Raw genomic sequence first — 22,900 nt, 5'->3', positions numbered from 1 at the left:
TGATTAAGTAACCTCTGTAAAAAAAAAACACCCTGCATTCCAAAGAGAATGAGCCTGAAGCAAAATGCCAGTCTAGCTCCATACTCATTGTAACTTGAGTTTTATCTGAATTCTTTTTCTAGGCTCTATGGTACACCACTGAACATCGACTTTTGGCCAGCTCTGATGGTGGAGGACCTGATTCCTGGTACAAGAGTGGGACCAACCCTAATGTGCCTTTTTGTCACTCAGTTTCAACGGCTCTTCAACGGAGATAGGTAATCAGGTTTGCATGATAGTTGTGTCCATAAAATGCTAATCTAGTTGTATACCATACAAACGTAATCATCCTTTTCTCCCTGGGTTACTTGGGAGGCAATCCACACCTATGTGCCCAGGCACCTGAAGTTGTTGACAGTAAATGAGATTCTGAGTCTCCCAGTGGAGATGTTGGATAGGTGGGAATCCTCTGTCCACCAGTCTGCTGCAGTCATTTTACTTGTAAAGGAAATTAAAATAGGTGGGGTCTCCATCTGGCTGGGCCCTGTACACACTCAATGGTGTGCTTGGGAGGCTCCAGGAATAAACCTGAGCTAATCTGTGCAATGGGTCTACTTTAAGAATACCAATTATAAACAATATACACCCATTATACATTTAGATTAAAGTTAACACACCTATACTTAACAATTTAAGGAAACATGGTTTAACAGACTGAGATTAAATGTGACTACTCAGTTAAATCAGCAGGGGGCAGTTCAATAAATCAATTAACAAATACAATATTCAGTAGAGGAAACATATCTAACTTGCATTTACACCTCCACCTTCTACCTCCCCCGAGGGTACACTCCTCTGGATTTCAGAGTTCTAAACTCTTCCTTGCATGGGTGCACTTGAAGATCTTGAAACTGCAGACAGCACTCTGGTGGTTTGGAGAATCAGTCCAGCCAAGGCAACAACGGGCAGAACACTTCTAATTTGGGATCATGCCAAGCTGCACAGCCCTTCTGAAGACTGGAGTTGTTTTAACCAAATGTCAGCAACCCTGGGTTCTGGTTCCATGAGAAGACCACTCCCCCTCTTCGCAGACTCAGACAACCCCTTAAAGTTTCTTTGCTGTCCCCTTCCCTTGTAAGCACTTTCCCAAACAAGGGTGGTGGTTACTCACACTGCCTTAGCTGCAAGTCCAGTTCAGTCAGCTCTAGAAACAGCAACAGTCAATGCCCTGGCTCCAGTGAAGCCACCAACCACCTACAAGGCTCCCTGCTTGATCAAAGCTTCAGCTGGCTCCCAGCAGCAGCTTCTGGCTTCCTGACAGCAGATTAGCAGCATCTATGGACAGAGCTCCACTAAAACAATCTCAGCGCCTCTCCAAAATGGAGCCCACTGCATGTGGGTGCTCTCTCTTCACCCAAGGCATCATGGGAGTTTTAGTCTCCATGGCTGGATTGCAGTACTCAAGATTTTCCCAACTGGAATACTACCAATGAAGTTCAGAGGCCTCGCTACACGCATATACCTCAGATTTGACATAGCATACAATAGTATTTGAGTCCATCATAACTGATGCTTGAAAGAATCTAAGGAGTTTGGGGCTTTTTACTGTTAAACTGTAGCTAACTTACCAGTTTATCAGCTGACAGCAAAAGTGAAGAAACGTTAAAACTAAATGATTTTAAATTTAAATGATTTTTTTTACTAGTTTCTTTATAGTTGTACAGAGATAGTAGTAGGACAATGGACAAGCTTCTAATCCTTTTTCCCTGTAATCATTTGCTCTTGTTGCCAGTGTTTACTAAATCTAAAATTAAAAAGCTGTCGTTGATCAGGACATGCAGGTGAATGAAACAGGGATGGATGCTAAGGAAGCAGGCTGCAACTTTATATCTTTAACCAAAGGGAGCTATCAACAGCCTTCATGCTCCTTGAATTCAAGACATTTTATTGGATATGGTACATGGTTAAGTGCCCTCATGACATATAACCAATCCATCTCATCTGATCTTCTTGAGCTTAACCCTAAGTCTCAGACCAGGTCTGAAAGATCTTGCCATTCCCACCCATGAGGAGGAATTATGATTCCTCCAAAAGGATACCTTAAGTGTTCAGGGATTGAAGTATCTCCTTCCCTGTAGGCTAGTAGGTACACCAGCCATATCTTGGGTCTTGTACTGTTTTCCTCCGGAAGCTGGCCCTTCCAGCCTTTGATCTGCACTGCACAGCACCCACTAGACATTTCCAGATTGTTTTCTAATACTCAATTCCTATTCTTATTCCTATAAACTAAAAACGGGCCTCCATGATGCTGCAAGGAATGCAAACTTCTACCCTGTCTGCCCCAGCAGGGTTTGAAGTACGGAAGGTCTATGGCACCCAAGAGAGCCAATCAGCTATCTCATACACACCCTGAGCAAGCCAATGGGAAGCAGAGGGAGGAAGTGAACACTTTCCCCTTCCCCAAAAGCACATTCCTCACATGCACTCTGAGGCACCAGGAGTGTGCATGGAGAGGAAATGCTCCAGCATGACTGTGCACAAGTGCTCACCAGACCCACTCCACTTCTGGGCTCAACCAAAGTTCCCTAGGGAGATGGGGGAGGGTGGAGAGCAGTGTTTCTCATTTGTGGAATGCTCCAGTACTATGTATATCCTCCAGTTCAGATCCGGAATAAACCCTTTATTGTTCCCATGACTTCTCTGCAGTACAATAAAATGTGATATTTTTAAAAACAAAAATTTAAAATAATTATTTTTTAAAATAAGGAGTTAGTAAAGCTAAGCAAATCTGTCTCATCTCAAGAGAGGAGGGTAGTGAAACATGCATTTAGCATTTTAAAAGTTATTATTTACTTATTTATTTAAATAGCACAGTACTGTGAAATGCATGGTGATTTACTAACATGTCAGAACCCACTGTCCCTGTCATGAACAGCTTATAATATAAGGGGTTTGTCTTTGTTTTGCAATATGATTCATACTTTTTTTTCATTTCTAAGGATTTGGAATGGATCCATTTTCCCATTTATTTGAAAATATTCACAATTAAACTTTTTTACAAATATTATTGAAATAGTTTGTGTGCTGGGTATTGGTAAATGATAAATGTCATTAACCATTTCAATAGGGTTTTCATTAACCATTTTAAACATGTTTTTAATAAGTTTTAGGAAAAAATTATAGCACGGTATTTTTCACAAAAAACAAATGTTTCAAACGAGATCGATAGTTTTACATGAAAAAATATTTGTAAAAAGCCATTTTTCAACTAAAAGCTCTCTTATCTGAAAAAAGTAGGGGACCAAATTTGGTGAAGAGTACTGGTCATGTGCCACATGAGCCATGTTGCGCATACGCTAAGACTGAAAAAATTTCAACCAGATCTCAATGCAGCCCTTCTCAGATTGAAGCCTGAAATTAGCAAATGTATAAGGAGATGCAGAGAGAGAATGGGATATAAGATCTTATCATGACACTAATGTGGGGCAGGCATGATTCTTGTCACTTATATCCTGCTGTTTGATTGGGGTTTTTTTGGTATGTTGATATTTTCAATTATTTAAAAATGATAAAATATCAGAATGCCGACATTTGAATGCTGAATGTCAGAATGCTGCACAATTTGAAATGTTTATTTATGATACAGGAAATGCTGGGAACTCCAGTTTGGTAACATGTTTCATCACCATGTATGCCCAATATCTATACTCTGGGTACATCTACACTGCTGCACATGTAGACATACCTGAGCTAGCTTTCATCCAGTTAGCTGGAATAACAACGCAGTGAAGCTGCTGAAGCAGCACTGGTTAGCCAGTTGAGCATATACCCTGGGTTCCAGGTGGAGTTGTACAGCCTGTGCTGCTGCCTGTGTGGCCAGGGCCTAACTGCTATCATTATTTGAGCTAGTCAGATCAAAGCTAGCTTAGTATGTCTATGCATGCTACAGTCACAACTCCATTTGCAGTATTGCAGACATACCCCAGATAATAGCTCAAGATCATAACATTTAAGAGTTTGATAAAACATGAAAACCATTAAAGTAAATGTAACTGGAGAACAAATGTGATCCCTTCCATATGGTGCATTCTCTGTCTGCTCTTATATTTGCCTCATTATCACTGTTTGACATGCTGTTAATTCTCAGACAGCAGATCCCTGAGGCCATATCCCTTTGCCTGCTGACTAGGTTTTGGTATGAAAATCCTGGAGTGTTTACAATGGCACAACTCACACAGCTGAAACAGGTCTCTTTGGCACATGTAATCTGTGACAATGGGGACAATATCCAGCAGGTCCAGCCTGATGCCTTCTTAAAGGCAGACTACCATCACGGATACATGAGCTGCAGTGAGATACTGAAGATTGATTAGAGACTGTGGCAGGCCTGCTGGAAAGGTCAGTAATAAACAGAGTAGCAGATGGAAAAATTACTACTACTGTTAACTCTCAGGTAATTTTTATCTGCCAAAACTGTGTTTTTCATTTTTGTTGTTCTTACAGTATGTATAATGGCAGGCTCTTCAATAAAAAGAAGAAAAGAAAACCATTTTTGAAAGAATGATTTCACTTTGGATACAGAGATTATTCTACACAGTAAAATTAAACTATTCATGCATAGAAATAACTCCAACTTTTTTCTCCTGAAAAGGCACTGTTGACCACTAATAATACTAATTAATTGCTAATGATTACTCTGAAGATTAAGGAGAATTTGTGTACTAAGTTTGTGGGAAAGTGGTCAAACTGATTCTGACTTACAGGTCATTAAGTATTTTGATTTGAAATTTTGACTTGTATTTAATTTTTGTGTCCTGTTAGCAAAAAATGACTTGTTGCTACCTCTTCAAACCATCCTCATAGTTAAATCTCCTTGAGAACAGATGCATTGGCTATATTTGAAGAAAATTGCTTATAATTAAGCAGAGTTATTAATGACTGTGACTAACTGTAAAGTTTATGGTGTGTATAATATTTTATGAGCAATTTGTCCATTAGTGGGGCAGTTTAGAGAGACTAGAAAAGGTTTTCCCCTAGCTCAGGTGATTGAAGCTATAGTCTTTGGAGATAAAAGACCCAGTTCTAGTCGCAGGTTTGCGTGTTCCATCTAGTATTGGTTTGTTACAATGGATTTCGTTGCAGGATGACTCTCTACTGTGTTTTTATGCTAAGCAAGAAGAAAATTAGTCAAGCTCTTTTTGAGTTACAGGTCATTACTCTGAATATGAGGCTACTCAGTAGACATACTGATTGGTATAGTGAAAGCTCACTGGATAAAGTTATCAGGGCTTGACAGGGAACTGTTTAAGGTCTATTAGGCTGGATGATGCTTTATAAAGTCTATGCAGGGCAAAAGAAAGGATCGCTGTGAATAGTTCTTAAGCTCCAAAGGGCAGTAAAAAACAGTGACAATTGGGGACCACCAAGAGCACTTGTGCTCAAAAGTTCTGTAGGGCAATGGGAAGAGAGAGGAACCCTGTTGCCTGTGGAGCTCATGTCTTCGTCATAGCAACAGTATCTGGAGGGAGTTAGGAACTTCACAAAGCAAATAGTATGCTCAGTGCACTTGTAAATGTAGGCCAAATCCTGCCCTGTTCTCTGCAGCCTAGAAGAGGCCTGATCCAACTGAACCGTTCAGGGGTCTCTGCTGAGGTGGTTTTGGGGCATGAAAGAAGCTGGGTTGGAGCTAGTGGATCTATGGTTCTGTCTATGGAGTGGAAGAGGGATACTCATATCCACAGTGTGGGAGAGAGTTTCTTTTCCCTCCATTCCCAGAGATTTCCAGTGTGTGGGGCTTGCTTACTCAAGCTGAGTACAGTGTTCTGGGTTTAAAATAAATGAAGGAACCCGATCCTTAGTAGGAAAGTGGGAGACTCTCATGTGATCTTTTTTTTTTTATTTATTATTTTTTGTAAATGGTGGCTTCACTACATTACAAGGCAGAGAAAATGGGGCACAAACTGGCTTAAGCTGCCAGCTAAGGATCCCATTGCATAAGGATAGATCCAGGTAACATACAAGTGCCCTAACTGGCTCTGCACCTGTTGCTTCTAGTCCCCCAGCATAGGGGATGATCTAGGGTGGGAGGCTATGGACAGAGTTCACTACAATCCTGGACCAATGAAATGGTTCCTCTGGGGGCATATACTGTCCAGTTTAGCCATGGGCTGCTCAAATTTACATCAGTGACCAAAAGAGCCCCCATCTGACCCCAAGACCATGGAGTGCAAAGGTCACTATAATATAGTGGGCAGGTCGTTTAGGGGGAGTTGACTTAGCCTCACCTGCATCTAGTTATCCATCTCCCTTGGGCTTGGGCTCATAGATCAGGTGATCAGGCATCCCATGATGATACTCCAAGAGTGGGGCTTTAAGAGGGAGCCTTCTCTCTCAGAGATGAGGAATATCAGAGGTTATGAAAGACCTAATGGAAGGCTCTGTGGAGTGATTCAGAGTCTGGAGAGCAGAGGAATCATGTGGGGTTTTTGTTGTTTTTTAATTGTTTGAGTTGGGAGCAGGTATGCTCCCCAGAGTTTTTAGTTTCTTATTTTGTTAAAATATCTGTCTTGTTTTGTTTGGTGTTATGTATCTGTTTGAGCTTCTGTCATTTCTTATATTATAGCTTGGATTTTTAGAGCGTTTCAGTGTCCTTAGTATTAGTTTATTTGTCCTTGTCTGGCTTTACAATAAGAGTTTCAAGCAAGTGGTTCTGAAACAGCAGAAAGGCAACTTTGACAGATTGCCTTGTGGCATAAAGTTAAATATAGCAACTAAATTCAAAAGCAGGACTGAAAACAATTTATAGCTTGTCTCATTATAGTTTGCTGTAAGCTGTTGGAGTCTGATGTTTTCTACACTGCTTTGAAGGGCTTCTTTTCGTTAATCATGCAACAGCTTTTAATAGAATGAATTTATTAAGGGAATGTTTAGGTAATCTAATACACATCTTACTATCTAATAAATTCAATTTTCATTAGTCAGCAATAATTTTCAGTGCTGGGGATACTTCAGCTCACAAATCTGAAAAAGGAAATACAGGTCTCTGGAATACCTTGAGACCTCAAAGTGAGAACTCGCTGTGAAACTTGCATCTGGAAATCACAAAGCCAGATGGTTTCATATGTCCCAGAAGAAAATATACATCTGTCAGTTCTTCCAGCAACTGTTTGTATTTGAAGAAGGATTTATTTAATCAACTGGCAACATGGTTTAGTGTGTCACTCACATCAATACAGCATGTAGACTTTCTGTACCAGGAGTGGTCTTTCATTTCTAGGATACACCGGAGATTATAATTTCACTAAACAGATGTAGCATGATTGTGGATTTTAATTGCACCAGGCATAAAGATGATGAGGAAGAGCAGTTTAAATTATTGGAGGTGGCTGAATCAAATAAATACCCCAGGGCCTATGCAATTTGCCTTTTGCTCAGAATGCAGAAATGCTCATCTATTGACTGATGGCCAAATTGTGACTGGCTCTTGCACAGCATGCAGCTTCATGCCCCTGCAAGGAACGTCTTCACAACCCCCACCCTGCACGCACGCACACAGAGTTGCACAGTGCCTCAACAGAGGTGAGGAATGGGGCCAGAGTGCGTAGGTTGCCCTTGGAGAAAACTGGTGCAGCGTGAGAATTCTTAGCACATTAGACTGGGATTTGTTCTGCCTGGAGGAGTATTGTGGCTCCGCATTGCCTTGTTTTCAGGCCAGTGTCTACTGCACCACAATTGTGTCCTATGGAAAACTGAATACAATTTTATCATAGAGATTCTTACATATGATTACAGTTGTTCCCAGAGTATGAAGTTTCTTCCTTATCCAATGTACCTATTCCTTCTCACCATACCCTATGCTTAGCATTTGATGTTATCTAGCAAGGGCTATAACAGGGTAATGGGATAATTTGGGACTCTATCTAATTCCCAGTGAAGCCAATGGCAAAATTATCATCTGGATCCAAACTTTCTCAAAATCTGAAGATATTCAGATATTTGGTTTGGCCCTTTTTAGAGATTATAGGAACCAGTAACAAAGTCTCTCGGAGTTTAAGGAGACTGGGCTGTAGAGTTTCACTTCAACTCAGTTTATGATGATTGAGCTAAAACGTAAATGGCCAAATGCAGTGTATCAACACAGACATTATATATGCATGTTGTGATAGTTTACCTGTTGAATTTTATTCATTTACTGAAGTCTTACCTTTGTTCTTTGCCTTCTTAATTTTATTTGGAACCATGGTTATCCCCACAACATTATTTCCCTGATAAATATCTCCAACACCAACATGCTCAGGCAACTTTTTGGCTTTAAGCTCCAGTGTAAATAGCCAGGGAAGCGTGGATTGATCGTAGCAGCTACATATTGCTACTTCTGCCCTCCTTCTGTAACATGTGCTCACTCAGTCTGGCTTTCTGTCCCCTTCCAGTGGGTGGCTCACACAGAAGTTTGAGTTCGCTATAGTCATAGGCTAACAGATGTGAGTCTTTCAGCTCAGGAAGTAGTGGCTCTGTGTGTTCTCACAGTGGCTGGACCAATCTGTAGTAAGTATAGGTTAACTATGTCATAAACAGATAGCTAAGGGTTAATGTTTCTTTTATCTGTAAAGGGTTAACAAAGGGAACCAAACACCTGACCAGAGGACCAATCAAGAAACAAGATTTTTCAAATCTCAAGGGAGGGAAGTTTTGCGTGTGTGTTCTTTGTCTCGTTCTGTTGCTCTCTAGTCTCTGAGGGGATCACTCTATCTCCAGGCTTTCTAATCTTCTGTCCAATGGATATAGGAAAAGACAAAGGCTTATATGTTTTTTTGTATTTACATGTGTGTAGTTTGCTGGAATGTTTTAAATTGTATTCTTTTTGGATAAAGCTGTTTTTTTTCCTTTTTCTTTAAGCACATAACCCTGTATAGTCACCTGATACAGAGTCCATTTTAGTCTTTTTCTTCTTTTATATAAAGCTTTCTTTTTAAGACCTGTTGGATTTTTTCCCAGTTGGGGCTCAAGGGATTGAGTCTGCAGCTCACCAGGGAATTGGTGGGAGGAAGAAGACGGGGGGGAAGAGAAAATCTCTTGTGTGTTAGAGTTACAAAGCTTGCATTTGCAGGACTCGAGTGAGGGTGAGAGATACCTGATCTCTCTGGTTTGCGTTTCAAGGAATTGAAACAGGGTGATCTCTCAGGGTCATCCAGGGAGGAAGTACGAGGAGACAAGGGAGGGGTGTTTCCCTTGTTGTGAGACTTAGGGCCACGATCTTGTGGGTCCCCCCAGGGAAGGTTTTGGGGAGACCAGAGTGAGCCAGGCACTGGAATTCCTGGCTGGTGGCAGCACTATCAGATCTAAGCTGGTAATTAAGCTTGGAGGTTTCCTGTTAGCATCTCATTTTCTGAACTCTAAGGTTCAGATCTGAGTAGGGACGCTATGACAAACTACCATTCTGAAAAAGCTTTACATTATGGAAACAAATATGTAACAGTTTTCCTTGGAAACAATTTTAGCATCAGTTTTCCACTTGGAGCCTAAGATGGACACCCATGGACCTCATCTAAGTAAAGTGGAATCCATTGTGGCAACCTGTAACCTTGCCTTTGTGGCTTACAACTAAGAATATCAAATTTAGAACAAACTGCTGAGGATTAGGCAGACACACTCCAAAACTGGTGGTTATTCTCCCATAAGATATACCAAACCAGCAACAAAAGGAAACTTCTGTTTCATCACACTGGCTAACAAGAAGTCAAAAAAGCAGTTGTCTTAGGCATTCCAGTCCTTGTATCACCACGAAAAACATTAGACTTAAAGATGAGTGGTTCTTTAAAACCAATTTCATCAAATAAAAGACTCTTCTGATCCAAAAGAACCAGCCGCACACCCAGGTCAATATACAACTTGGATCCTACCCAATAATCCGCTGTTGCCAATCCTTTAGTATGTAAAACCTAAAGATTTATTTATAAAAAGAAATAGAGAAAGGTGAGAGTTAAAATTGGTTAAAGGAACCAAATACATCCAAAACCTTTGCATTTATTGTATCAGGCTTGTAGCAGTGATGGAATAAATTGCTGGCTTGTTAAGTCTCTGGTTGCTTCCAAATTATTGGAAGGTCCTCAGTCCCTTGGTTAGAATGCTCCCATTAGTGTAAGTTCATAGTCCAGAGGTCTGAGCAGGAAAGAGGCAAAATGGAGATGTTTCCAGGGCCTTTTATAGCTGCTTCTGTGTGGAGGGAAATCCATTATTTCAAACAAAGCCCTCAGCACAACTAATGGAAAATTACAGGTATCAAGATGGTGTTTGGAGTCACATGGGCAAGTCACATGTCAATGCAGGTGTAGCAGGGTGCTGCTGCAGTGGCAGCTAATTAGCCCCTGCTCAGCCAGCCCCAATCAGGTAAAATGGATTGGGGCTGGGGAGAAGCCTGGTGCCTGGCCCCTGGACGGGCTGTACCTGTGGGCCTCCAGGCCCACAGGCCATGAAGGCTGGCTGGCAGCCAGAGGAAGGGGGAAAGAGAACAGCCAGAGGCAGGGCAGTCTCCAGGCTGGGGTGGATTCCCTGTAAGGGAGGAGGAGTGAAAACCTGTACAGCTGTAAATAGCATCACTGGTGGTGGGAACTGTGTGAGAATAAAAAGCCACGGGTGTTGCATCCAGGAGGCTCATAGTCCTTTATTGAGACAGCAGAGAGCTGCAGCAAGGGGGGCTGAGGAAGGAACCCGGTTACAGCAGGATTTTACTTAGTCACAGCAGAAAAGTCCATTAATTGTAGATGAACGTCTTCCATTATGAGTTAAATGTTCTTTAAGGGGTTATTCACTTGACTAGTTCCTTCAAAATGTGCTGGATAAATACCTTGTGGGTGCTACACAGAAGCAAACATTTGAAATGCAGCTATAGAGCCAATGCTCATAACTTCAATTACGAAAATGATACATGCATACAAATAGCAAAATCATATTCAGCAAATCATAACCTGTCCATGGACACCTTACTTGACATACAGGATTTGTTGCAATTATATAACAGTAGTAGCAACAATGCTCTACATGGTTATATTTTAATCAGATAATGTCACATAACCATCCAGGGAAATCTTCTTATCAAAGAAAATGTCTTCCTATCAAGAAAGGTCAAGATGCCAGAAAACCAAATCCTGAAACATCAGAGCTCTTGATTTAAAGATGAAACATATTATCAGCACTTAACAAGTAACAATAACTGATTGTATAGAATCAGTTGAAAAAAACGTAAGGATTAACCGAAACCTCATCAGAAAATGAATTATTGCGTATGGCTGGAGGATTTTTGTAGATATTGGTTTCTTCTTCCAGTCCATCATATATCAACAAAATCTAATTGTTGTAAATTAAATATAATTTAATTGTTACTTTCACTCCCTTTCAGTAGAGGAAGAGGGTTCATAATTCAGTAAGAAAAAAAAAGTTCTGTTTCAGAGTCACCAAATACATACATTTCCTGACTTGGCACTTGCTGTCCAAATAAAACAAGAATGCTTTGAGACGTCAGTAGCTTGATTTTTTAGAATGATCTTTGAATGATCAATATTATAGGCAAAAAGAACTGTAGGGAGTAAATCATGTCATTTAGATGTTTAACTACATAATTACGTCTCAAATCTGGCAGTTAGAAATCTAATTAATATAAATTGCACCTACGGTGATTTGTGCTTGCAGAATGTCAGACCAGGACTCAGTGGCTAACTTCACACAATTTTGTACAATTATTGCTATTATTACAGTAGCATATAAGAGCCCCAAGCGGGGATCAGGACCTAGTCCTATCGTGCTAGGTGCTGTTGTATTAATTTAGAAGGAATAAATGTGCCAAAGGTGTTAATATAATCCAGTCACTGTCATACATTAAAAAGTGTTTAAACTAGGTTTGTTTTTTGTTATGGAGACCTCAGCCTGCTATGGGAAAAACATGAATATCTCCTGTCATGATACTAATGAAGCTGGCAGAGCAGAGAATCTAGCCTTGGGTACATTGCTGGAGCAAAGGAGGCATTTGCTGTTGCAATAAGCTGATAGAGCAATTAGATTGGACAGGAATAAATTGACTGGTGTGAAAGGTGAAGACAAGAATTTACACTTGATCCACTGCAGAAGAATATGTCAGCAGACTGATAGAAAGATTTGGTCAAAGTTCTGAAAATGAGATTAGCAGCAACATTGTGAATGAATTTATGGAGAAATTTACAGCGGGTTGGAATCTTCAGTGCCAGACAGGATGTAAGACAAGGAGGCCCTGCATGAAAGATTTGGTGGTTTAGGGAAAGGACCACATAAGTAATGTTACCCAGATTACATGCTTGGGTGTCTGGTTGTGATACCACAGTGATATTGATGGTGAGGGGAGAAAGAAGGTGATTCTAGGGGGAAAATCAAAACCTCAGCTTTGGCCATGTTGAGTTTAAGTGGACTATTAAACAAGAGAGACTATGATTTTAATTGTCAGATGAGACAGGTGTAGAAATGAGAGGTATATTTGAGTCATTAGCGTAAACATAATTGAAGGCATTCAAACAGATAAAATTATCTGATTCTCAAAGATAAGGTACAGAGGAAGGTTGAATTTACATCTATACAGCCAGCTAAACTGAGTCCCTTCTGATGGCGCCACATCTATTTTCTCGGAGTTTGACTCCATGAAAATATTTTTGGATATGACATTTGGCCCTTTACAGGAATATCTTCATGAAACCAAAATCTTCATATGAACTTCCTGTGACTCTAAGAACCTCTTAATGCCAACTGATTAAGGGTTCGCTGTTCTGTAACAGCAACTGCTATCAGGCCTGAAAAATTCATTACACTTGACATGCTGCTTTCTTTTTCATAGGATTTATTCAGAAAAGGTTGTGTGAAATGTCTAATAATAAAAAGCATATGCCATACTGAGCCCTCACAATTGCTGTGAGATGTATTTACTGATCGTATTTAAGGAATTACGTATATGAACTGAAAATATGTCCGCGTCTGTGTCCCAGTCTGTGAGGCTGGGTTGTCAGACTTGTTTTGCCAGACAAAAAGATGTAGATTCACCTGTCTGTCTAGGTTAATATAAGCCAACACAATGGAAGCCTGTTTTGTATGTAGAGTCAACAAGAGACAAGTCACTGGAGCCTAAACCACAGGTGGTCATCCTGACTCTGGGGGCAAAACAATGAGTTCTGGGAAAGGAGACTTTGTGAGAGAACAAAAAGGCAGCACTTCTTGTGTTCATGAGAGTTAGATCCCAGTCTTGTTGGCTGGTGACGCTGGGAGACTGCTTTAGGTGAGAAATTACTTTGGACAAAGATTTTAGCCTATTAATACTTAAGTTTAGACTCTAAAAAGTGTGTTATGCTTTTTGTTTCATATGTAACCACTTCTGTTTCCATTATCCTTACTCAGTAACTTTTAAATCTTAATCTTTGATAATATCAGTGTCTCACTAGAAATATATTTCAATGTTATAAAGACCTGATCCTGCGAAGTACCAATCAAGCTATGTCAATACTGCTTCCTTGGGGACAGCTAACCTGGTAATTTCTCAGGGTATCCAGTGGTTAAGGGCTGGGCATCTCAGGGGAACACTTCAAGGGGCAGATAGAGGTTGGTGTGTATCTCTCACTAGCCTAGACAGACAAGGTGGATGAGGTAATATTTTTTTATTCAACCAACTTCTGTTGATGAAAGAGAGAAGCTTTTCAGCTACTCAGAACTCTTCCTTACAGAGAGGAAGGTCTGCCGAGACCTGGAAGACAGTGCTCATGTTGGTTTCAGGGAGCTAAACTGCAGCAGGCACAAACAAAGCTGTTTCATGCTAAAGGCAGGTAGTGGTGAGGTGCCTCTCACCTCTGGGGAGCGTCACAGTCCTTATTCAAAATTCTTTTCTCCTTGGTTTTCAAGGCTTTCCTTTATATGTTTTGTCCTTTTGCTTTCTAAACTATGCCTTCATCTTTTATATTATGTTTATGATATATATTTTGATTGGCTCTTTGATTAAAACATGAAAAACAATGTGTTGTGACCTCATGAGTATCAATAGCATGAGTTGAATTCTGCAGTTAAAGGCTTTAGTTCTGTTTGTAGTTTAATTTTTTTTAAGAAAGAATTATGGGTAATTACGTATTCATTGCCAAAAATGCAATGTTCTTAGTAAAACCAACACTGATAGCCAAGGATCTTCTACTGTCGTTGTAGACAAAAGCTTACATATGCAGTTGCCATTTCTGTCTTGAGAGAGAAATTATGAGCATAATTACTGACACTTGTCAATTAAAGCAAAGCAAAATATTTTCATACAAGGAAAAGAGGCATAATGGAATATTTTAAAAAATCTGTTCTCAAAATGTTGGCTGCTTGTGAGAATAATTCCACAATGCTTTATCAAAGCTGATACCCCAAAATGTAGTGTCATGCAGTAAAATCTACATAAATCATGAAAATAAGTGGATATAAAAATAACAGAGGAACCTCAAAAGTTAATCTTTTTCTTGTAGAGGTGAATAGTTTTAGATGGCTAGGGTTGGGCATGGTGAACACAACTCACTTTGTGTTGCAAGTATTGTGTATGCAAGGATGATACCAGTTTCACTAGATCAGATGACAGCAGGTGAAGGATTTTTGTTATAGTTGTCATTTCTTCAAGTGTAGTCAGCAGGAAAGGGTTAGCAGCACAAGGAAATATGCTACAGTAAATCCCCTGCTACAGTGCCTACAGGCTGGGGAAAGACTTCAGAATATAGGATCTTCTGAGTTGACATTTCAATGTGGTGATGACTGTTGCAATTCATAGATACTTACACTGGTATTATAGGCCAAATTTTCAATGAGATTTCTAAAATTGCACTTGCACATCTTGTGCTCATACATGGTTTTTTCCCCTTCGGGCATTGGTCATCTAATATTTCTGTTTGCACACTTTTTTTTTTTAAAAAAAGTGTGCAATAGTTATACCAGCAAAATAACAGTCACAATTTTAGAGGTTCATTTGAAAAATTTAGCCTTTGTCTGCCAGCTCCTCAATGTTAAGGTTTGGTTTGTCAGCTAACTCAAACAGAGCTGATCTAGATAATCTTGGGCTTCTTACAAATCATTTGCTCCTTATGGGCCTATATTTTGCAGGCTAGAATAAGATCTCAAGTTACCCATCAATCAGTAGCTTCAAACACACACACACACACATTCCATTTCTGTTATACCCACAGTGTGTAATTATTAGTGAGAAAAAAATCACAAAAATCGATGAGATAATTAAATGTACAAATTGAGCAATCTGAGTAATCAAATTAGTTGATACTGATTTTAGCCTCTGTAATGTTGCCACCTGAAAAATTTAGGCGATTAGCACCTGTCTATGGAATGTTTTTCTTTTCTGTGGTTTGATTTTAGGGCTGGTCTACACTGAAAACTGTGGTTTTACGGCTGGTCTACACAGCATATGTCTCAGAGGTATGAAACATCCACATGCCTAAGAGATGTAGCTATGCCAACCTTGCCCCTGGTATAAACAGCGCTAGGACGATGGATGAATTCAAGATACAAGAATTCTTCCGTCAACTTAGCTAGCACTCCTTGGGGAGGTAGATGAACCACAGCCATGGGAGAATCCCTCTCAATGCTATAGTGAGTGTCTACACTGAAGTGCTAGCTACAGCTGCAGCTGTGTCTCTGTAGTGGTTTAAGCGTAGACATTGCCTTTTGATAATGTTATAGGATACATGCACGAGTACAAGATCACTGTATATACTGTACATTAAGTAAATCAAGGCTGGATGTTTTTCCAAAACTAAGCACTAGGAATTATTTTGGGGACGTTCTACAGCCCTTGCTATACCGGAGGTCAGACTAGATGAGCACAGTGGTCCCTTCTGGTCTTGCAGTCTCTGATCTGTTAACTATCTATTAATAAATATAGATAGTATTTTAATCAAAATCTTACTAACATCCATATTAGAGACAATAATGTTTAAATTAGGGCACTAGAGCCAAACTTCCTTTATAAAAGGTAAAAGCCCCTTAAATAACATAAGAAACATCCAATATGTGGTACTGCATTCTAAGAGTGCTAAAAAAGAGGGCTACATTCTAATTATAGATGCACAAAAGGCTTTCATCTTGCTAAACACACCAAGAAAACACTCAGTTTCTCCAAAAGAATTACTATGAATGGTGTGTGTGTGTAACATGCACCATGTTTACGTTGTGATTAAATAATTTTGAAAAAGAGAGAAATGTGAATGATGCAATAATATGCTATTAATATACATTGTTAATTCTGTAGTAAGATACATAATTTTACAAGTCAAAACAATGTAATTGTAATGTCTTCCTATGAAAAAGAAAACCCAATAAATAAGCCTCCCCCTCCAAAAAAAAAATACTATATGTTGCATATAGCAATAGCATATCTTGATACAAGTAGTCTTTAAGATTGAATTTTGGAATAGTTTCACCCATCTGTTTTTTCCACTGGTGAAGATTAAAAGTACAATAAAAGTACATGCATAAAATACAAATGTGTCTGGCCCTTATTCAGCAAAGTGCTTAAACTTATGTTTAATTTTAGGTACCGGTTTAAAACCATTGATTTCAATGGAACTTAAGCACATGCTTTAAGTTAAGCATGTGCTCAAGTGTTTTGCTGGATTGGAGCTTATATAAGTCACACAAAAGCAACTTGATACTACAATTTTGTGCATTTTTTCTGTGAAAATCTTATTTCAGAAATAATACTAGTATGAATTATTGTGTTCACAGACTGTAGGACAAGGGGACAGTTTGGGGCTCTGTCACACCACTTTAGGAGCAAATGGTCTGCTGAATACAGTTATCCCAAAGAGAAGCATAAAAGGAATGAGGAGACCAGTACAAGAAGCAGGTATGTGTTTATGAACTAGACACCTTCAGGATGAGCATGAAAAGTATGTATATGAAAGATTTTGGTTACTACTTAGTCTTCAAAGGCTCTTTGTTTATTAATTTTTTATGCTCAGAAATTGTGAGAAAAAGAGATCTTTGAATGTTTTAGTTTTCTTTATACCTGAATACAATTTGTCTGTCATTTTCCACTTAGGTGAATTATGATGGACCTTAGATGCTGATATTCCAATCTAATGCTGTTGCTGGCTTTTGATTATTACTATCATTATTAAGACATTTTTACATTTAAAAATAGTCTAATTACTTTAGGTGGTTCACAAAATTGATTTGAACATAGCAAAGGTTAGTTGATTTTAATCTGATTAAGTGTTAAAATTCCGTTTCATTCAGTTAGCCGCAAACAGTAAGATGTGGTGGTTATAAAGTATTGTTAAAAGCTAAGAAGTGACCTGGTTATCGAACTTATTTAATGTCACACCATCTTTAAAGTGCTTTGGAAGCTACTGATGAAGAGCATTGTATAGAAGCTAGCTGTGGTGGTGGTGCTGGTGTTTTTGTATTATTTAGTGTGCATTTGGAGAGAACTTTTTTTGTGCTAGATAAAACTGGAAAGAAACATGCTTAACCCAGATTATTTTAAACTCTTGAGTGTAATTCATCATTCCTGCTAATGAAAAACAATATTAAAAGAAATATTTAGAAATTTGCTAACTCAAAGCCAAATCATATGGGAATCAGATAGTGAAATCTTTTACCAAAAATGTTACTTTGAAAGATGTTAGGGGTTTGCTGATTCAAAGGATAATGTTGAGTTTTTACCAAAGACAATGGCTATGAGTTTTCATTCATAGGCATGGGTGTTCTACTAGCTATTTTGTACTACACTGACATTTAAGGGCTATTGAACATTGTCACCGTGGAAATTTCAAACCTCAAGAAACTCATTCTGATTACTATAATACCCAATGGGAGATGCCAAGGAAAGGGGTGTTTTTGATATATCATGATTTTTTGTGGTTTGGGAAAATATGTTTTCCTTGTTTTTGTCTGGAGCTGATATAACACACTACCTTTTGTGAATTAATTCAGTATTGGTTTAGAGGAATTATGATTATTTGCACTGAGATTGCCTTGTAGTGTTTGAAATGCTATTTTTTTCTTCCATACTTTTGTTTCTCAATGGGTGGAGTTTAATGATCAGGACAATAATTTATGCCTGACTGAATATAGAGATATGGAGGCTGATGGTGAAATAAATAAATGTTTGGGTTTGCATTAATGTAGGTAATGTTCATTTGTGGAGTTTAGTGTTTTGTAAATATATGGTTAAAATAAAGAAATAATATTGATTTTAAAATAGAAACTTTGGGAATAATTTCAACATAAGCATAATGTAAATATTCAGGATACTGTAACTGTCAGTCCTACTTTTGCAAAAAGTGTCAGTGGCTCTTTTATGACCATAAATGATCAGAATCTCGGTTTTACATCTCTTCTAGAAGACAGCACTTCCTGCAGTTAAGTGTGCCTTCATCCTTTACTGCTTCCACTCTCAGTTCTCTCTGTAAAGCTCTTCATCCTAAATTTCCTTCTTTGGGTCATCTCAATTCCATCTTGTTGTTTGTATTTCACACTAGTTCAAATAATGTGACTGTCACCAGGTTCCAGTCCAAGGTGCTTTGTGTCTGGCCTGGCATCCTGCCTCAGTTTTCCTCTGAGACTTCAAAAATAACTTTATTTACACTCAGGGTCCATAAAATAATCCCCCTCTCTTGGGTTTTAATTTAGTAAACACTGCCTGGATCCCCCAAAAACAGTTTTGTCCCTTACCCCTTGATTTCAGGGGTTTCATGGCCCTCTTACTTGAGGCTGTGAGCTTCAAATCCTGGCTTCCCCAGGCAGCAAACTCTCCTTTAAGTCCAGGATTTCACAGCTCTCCTTCTAGGGACTGTACTTTGGATTCATTTTTTCTCTCTCTCCCCTCAGTAGCTTCTTCTAGCAGCTATTTACCAGCAGCTTCCTCTTCACAAGGCCCAGGTGCCTTCTCTGAAGCCCAGCTGAGTAGCAGGTAATCAGTCACAGGTGCACTGGGCCCTGCTCCCTCTTAAAGGGGCCAGTCACCCTGTGACAGTGATATATAACATCTATCATTTCTGTCCTCAGAAGTCCCTGAGATCCCCTCTCAATTCCTTCGTTTTTCAGAAAACACAGGCCACCAGCCAAATTGTAGTCTCATTAGGGTTACACAGCTGTAACAGGTAGCAGAAATTAATCCATAGACTTGAATTATTTTTAAACAAAAATTTAGTGAAACACCAGAATTTTCAGTTCGTTATAGTTTCCCTTCTTTTGCATGTTCTCCATTTCTAGACTTCTCTTTCATGAACTGTCTACAAGTTTTCTGAATATAGTCTCACCAGTCTCTCATACACTGGTAATTTTCTCCAATAGCTAAATTCATTCATTGCTTTTGTTCATACATCCTGGTATATTAGTTTATGCTTTCTCTCCTAAGCATGGACTTCTACCTATCCTTACTTCAGGAGTATTTTGCAATGTCCGTGATTCTTGAAGGTGCATCAGTTTCATGTTTCTTTCAATAGCCTCATTACAATGCCAACAGTTTGTCTACATTGAATTGCTTAGGCAACCATCAGTAACTCTCCATTCCCCTAAGTTTGCCAAGTAATTTTGAATGCTATTGATGTTTTGTTAGAGTTCACTGTCCCCACTTTTCTGTTTGTCATTTTCAATAACTTCCAGAGTTTTTTTTCATCGTGATGAATTTCAGGTCACTCCCATATTTTATAAAATTAACAGAATCAGTCTTATGACTGAATCCTGCTATTTATCTCCTTTCATATGATAGTATTTCCTCTCGCACAGATCCTCTGTTTTAGATACTCATTATGGAGTCACATAGCTCACACTCAGTATAAAAATATTCCATACCTTTTTAAGATAGCTATTGACTTTTGTCAAGTGCTTTTCTAGAATAGTTGCCTTATGTGTAACTGGAACTATAATGTAGTTGCCTATGAATATACAGAGCTAGACCCTTAGCTGGTATAAATCACTCTGCCTCCACTGAAGTCAACTGTTTCAAAGGAGCAACATTGATTTATGTCAGCTGAGGATCCTGCCTGTTGTTTGTAATGATTTTAGGGACCTATGTCTAGCCCAAATTATAAGTTGGATGAAAACTATCGGACTATTGCTCAAAGTGAATCAGCAGATGGACAGTTTTTGCTCATACAGATAAAACAAAAGAAGGATGGCACTTCATTTTACTGTATGGAAAAAACCACCACCCTGAGCAACGTAACTTATATTGACTTAAAGTGATGTCTACACTACACTTATGTTGGTGGGAGACGCTCTCCCTTTGACATAGCTTCTGTCTCTCATTGAGATGGAGTAATTAAGTCGATGGGCTAGCGCTCTCCTATCAATCATAGATTTTAAGGTCAGAAGGGACCATTATGATCATCTAATCTGACTCCTGTACAATGCAGGCCACAGAATCTCACCTATCCACTCCTGTAACAAACTCCTAACCTATGTCTGAGTCATTGAAGTCCTCAAATCATGGTTTAAAGACTTCAAGGTGCACAGAATCCTCTAGCAAGTGACCCAGGCCCCATGCTACAGAGGAAGGCAAAAAAAACCCAGGGCCTCTGCCAATCTGCCCTAGGGGAAAATTCCTTCCCAACCCCAAATATGGGGATCAGTTAAACCCTGAGCATGTGTGCAAGACTCACCAGCCAGACACCCAGGAAAGAATTCTCTGTAATAACTCAGATCCCACCCCATCTAACATCCCATCACAAGCCATTGGGCATATTTACCGCTAATAGTCAAAGATCAATTAATTGTCAAAATTAGACTATTCCCATCAAACCACCCCCTCCATAAACTTATCAAGCTAAGTCTTGAAGCCATATATGTCTTTTGCCTCCACTACTCCCCTTGGCAGACTGTTCCAGAACTTCACTCCTTTGATGTTTAGAAACCTTTGTCTAATTTCAAGTCTAAATTTCCTGATGGCCAGTTTATATCCATTTGTTCTTTTTTCCACATTGATACTGAGCTTAAATACTTCCTCTCCCTCACTGGTATTTATCCCTCTGATGTATTTATAGAGCACAATCATATCTCCCTTCAGCCTTCTTTTGGTTAGGCTAAACAAGCCAAGCTCTTTGTAATGTGTCTTTACCAGAGGTGCTAAATAGGCACCGCTACATCAATGGCAGCAGTGGCGATTTAGCACGGGAGCGAAGAGAAGCCCTAACTTAAACCATTTTTGTTGTTGTTCTCATTATGTTCAGTAGAATTGGATTACTTTACACTTGTCTTGCTTTAGAGGTGTGATTTTTTTTTTTGACAGCTATCCTTATTACTGTCTTAACATAGTTCTTGTCATGAATACACAATACAGATAGCATCTTTCCCACCTATGCATTGCATAATATCTGACATTTCATTTGTCAAGGGGTTCTTGGTGTGGAGGGAGCTTTTCAGGAAAATACTTTTGAGGTCTGACTAACGTAGCAACGCATCTGTAATGTAACATGACATTCGTTTTATATTTCAAAAAAGTTTTCAACTCGTGAGATAAAATATCAAAAGCACAATGCCATTTCAGATTATTTTTTCCAAAGTTCTGTTAATTTTCAGCATAAATCCTATAATTCCCGTGTGAAACTTTTTCTTCAGATTGTTATTTTCCATTTTCTGGTGATAAATTTAGCTTGTATTTCAGACACCAGGGAGATTTGCACAGGCATAGAAAGGCAGCCAGTGCAATGTATCTAACTGACATAGTATCCAGTGGATTTGCTCAAGATTTCAGCCATTTTGCTGCCGAAGTTGACAAGACCATTGCAGCTCTAAAACAGCAGGTTTGTCTTGTCATTACCTCTTCTACATTAAACTTAGATGTATGTCAGGGTAGCTAAAGTGAATGTGCCTTTAGCTAGTTTCATTAGACTTAGCTGGATCTTTCATGGTATGACAAATCATAATTATGACCGAGTACAAAATGTTTTTTTAAAGGAAATTGAGAGCTCCAAAGTTCAGATTCTCTGCGACAAATAGCTTAAAATTTATTTTACCTTTTTTCTCTTTGAAAGTTTCTTACAGTAAAGGTTTTTACTACTTGATATAACCAGTAGTATGTGAAAGATCAGAGATGATATTTCAGTGGGTGTTCTTAGAGCAGATAGGCTTACAGCATATCTTTAACAGTCTTTCCTTTGTTTCTAATGGTTAGTTTTTGTGTAAATGTTTTTGAAATGTGATTAGGTGAGACTGATGTCTAATCAGCTTTAATTTTTTTTAAATTGGATAACTATGTTCAAGTTTTTATGACATACTGTTTTGCCAGAAGTAATCCTGAATACATGTACCTGAAATTGAGTAGTAATATACAATCTGCATTTCAAGGCAGCTTCATTTGAAAAGCTTTCATTTCTGGCCCATTGAAGATGGCTTTACATTTATACTATTCTGACTTTGGCGGGAAGCGGCGCGGGCGAGGGATGTGCTGGCTGCGTCTTCCCACCACTCCCATTGGGCTGGGACAGTGAATTGCAGCCAGTGGGGGCCGCAGTCAGCTGAACTGCCAATGTGGCAGGTAAACAAACTGGCCCGGCCTGCCAGAGTGCTTACCCTGGTGAGCCGCATGCCAAAGGTTGCCGACTTCTGTTCTAACCCATGAAAGATTATGCCCAAATAAATTTGCTAGTCTCTAAGGTATGACAAGGACTCCTCATTGTTTTTGCTGATACAGACTAACACAGCTACCACTCTAAAACCTGAAATACCAAACTCATTCAAAACTGCCCTATGGAGAATTGATAACCAGAATCCACCTTTTGCTGAAAGGCGGGGGAGGAGAATTAAAATGGAACTATGTACTGTGAGTATGTTTAGAGAAAGTATGACAGCACACCAAGAAATTTCCATTCTTCTACAGATGCCAGTGTTCTCCTCCCAAGTTATATAATATGCACTCAGATTTTGTTAAATGGAACAGATT

At 39.1% G+C, this 22,900-nt stretch overlaps 1 protein-coding gene across 1 annotated transcript in view; it reads left to right on the top strand.

Annotated features, from left to right (window-relative positions):
- The window catches only part of PXDNL (peroxidasin like), a 263,150-nt gene that overhangs the window by 223,624 nt on the left and 16,626 nt on the right, over positions 1 to 22,900 (top strand). The window contains 4 exon segments of the mRNA XM_075062026.1: positions 123 to 257; positions 4,169 to 4,377; positions 16,738 to 16,858; positions 21,623 to 21,761. Of these exon segments, the coding sequence (XP_074918127.1) occupies positions 123 to 257; positions 4,169 to 4,377; positions 16,738 to 16,858; positions 21,623 to 21,761 (604 nt within the window).

Source organism: Chelonoidis abingdonii, chromosome 2 (assembly GCF_003597395.2).
Source record: "Chelonoidis abingdonii isolate Lonesome George chromosome 2, CheloAbing_2.0, whole genome shotgun sequence".
NCBI classification, from domain to species: domain Eukaryota; kingdom Metazoa; phylum Chordata; order Testudines; family Testudinidae; genus Chelonoidis; species Chelonoidis abingdonii.
The sequence above is the reverse complement of the archived record's forward strand: the minus strand, read 5'-3'. Positions and strand labels throughout refer to the sequence as shown.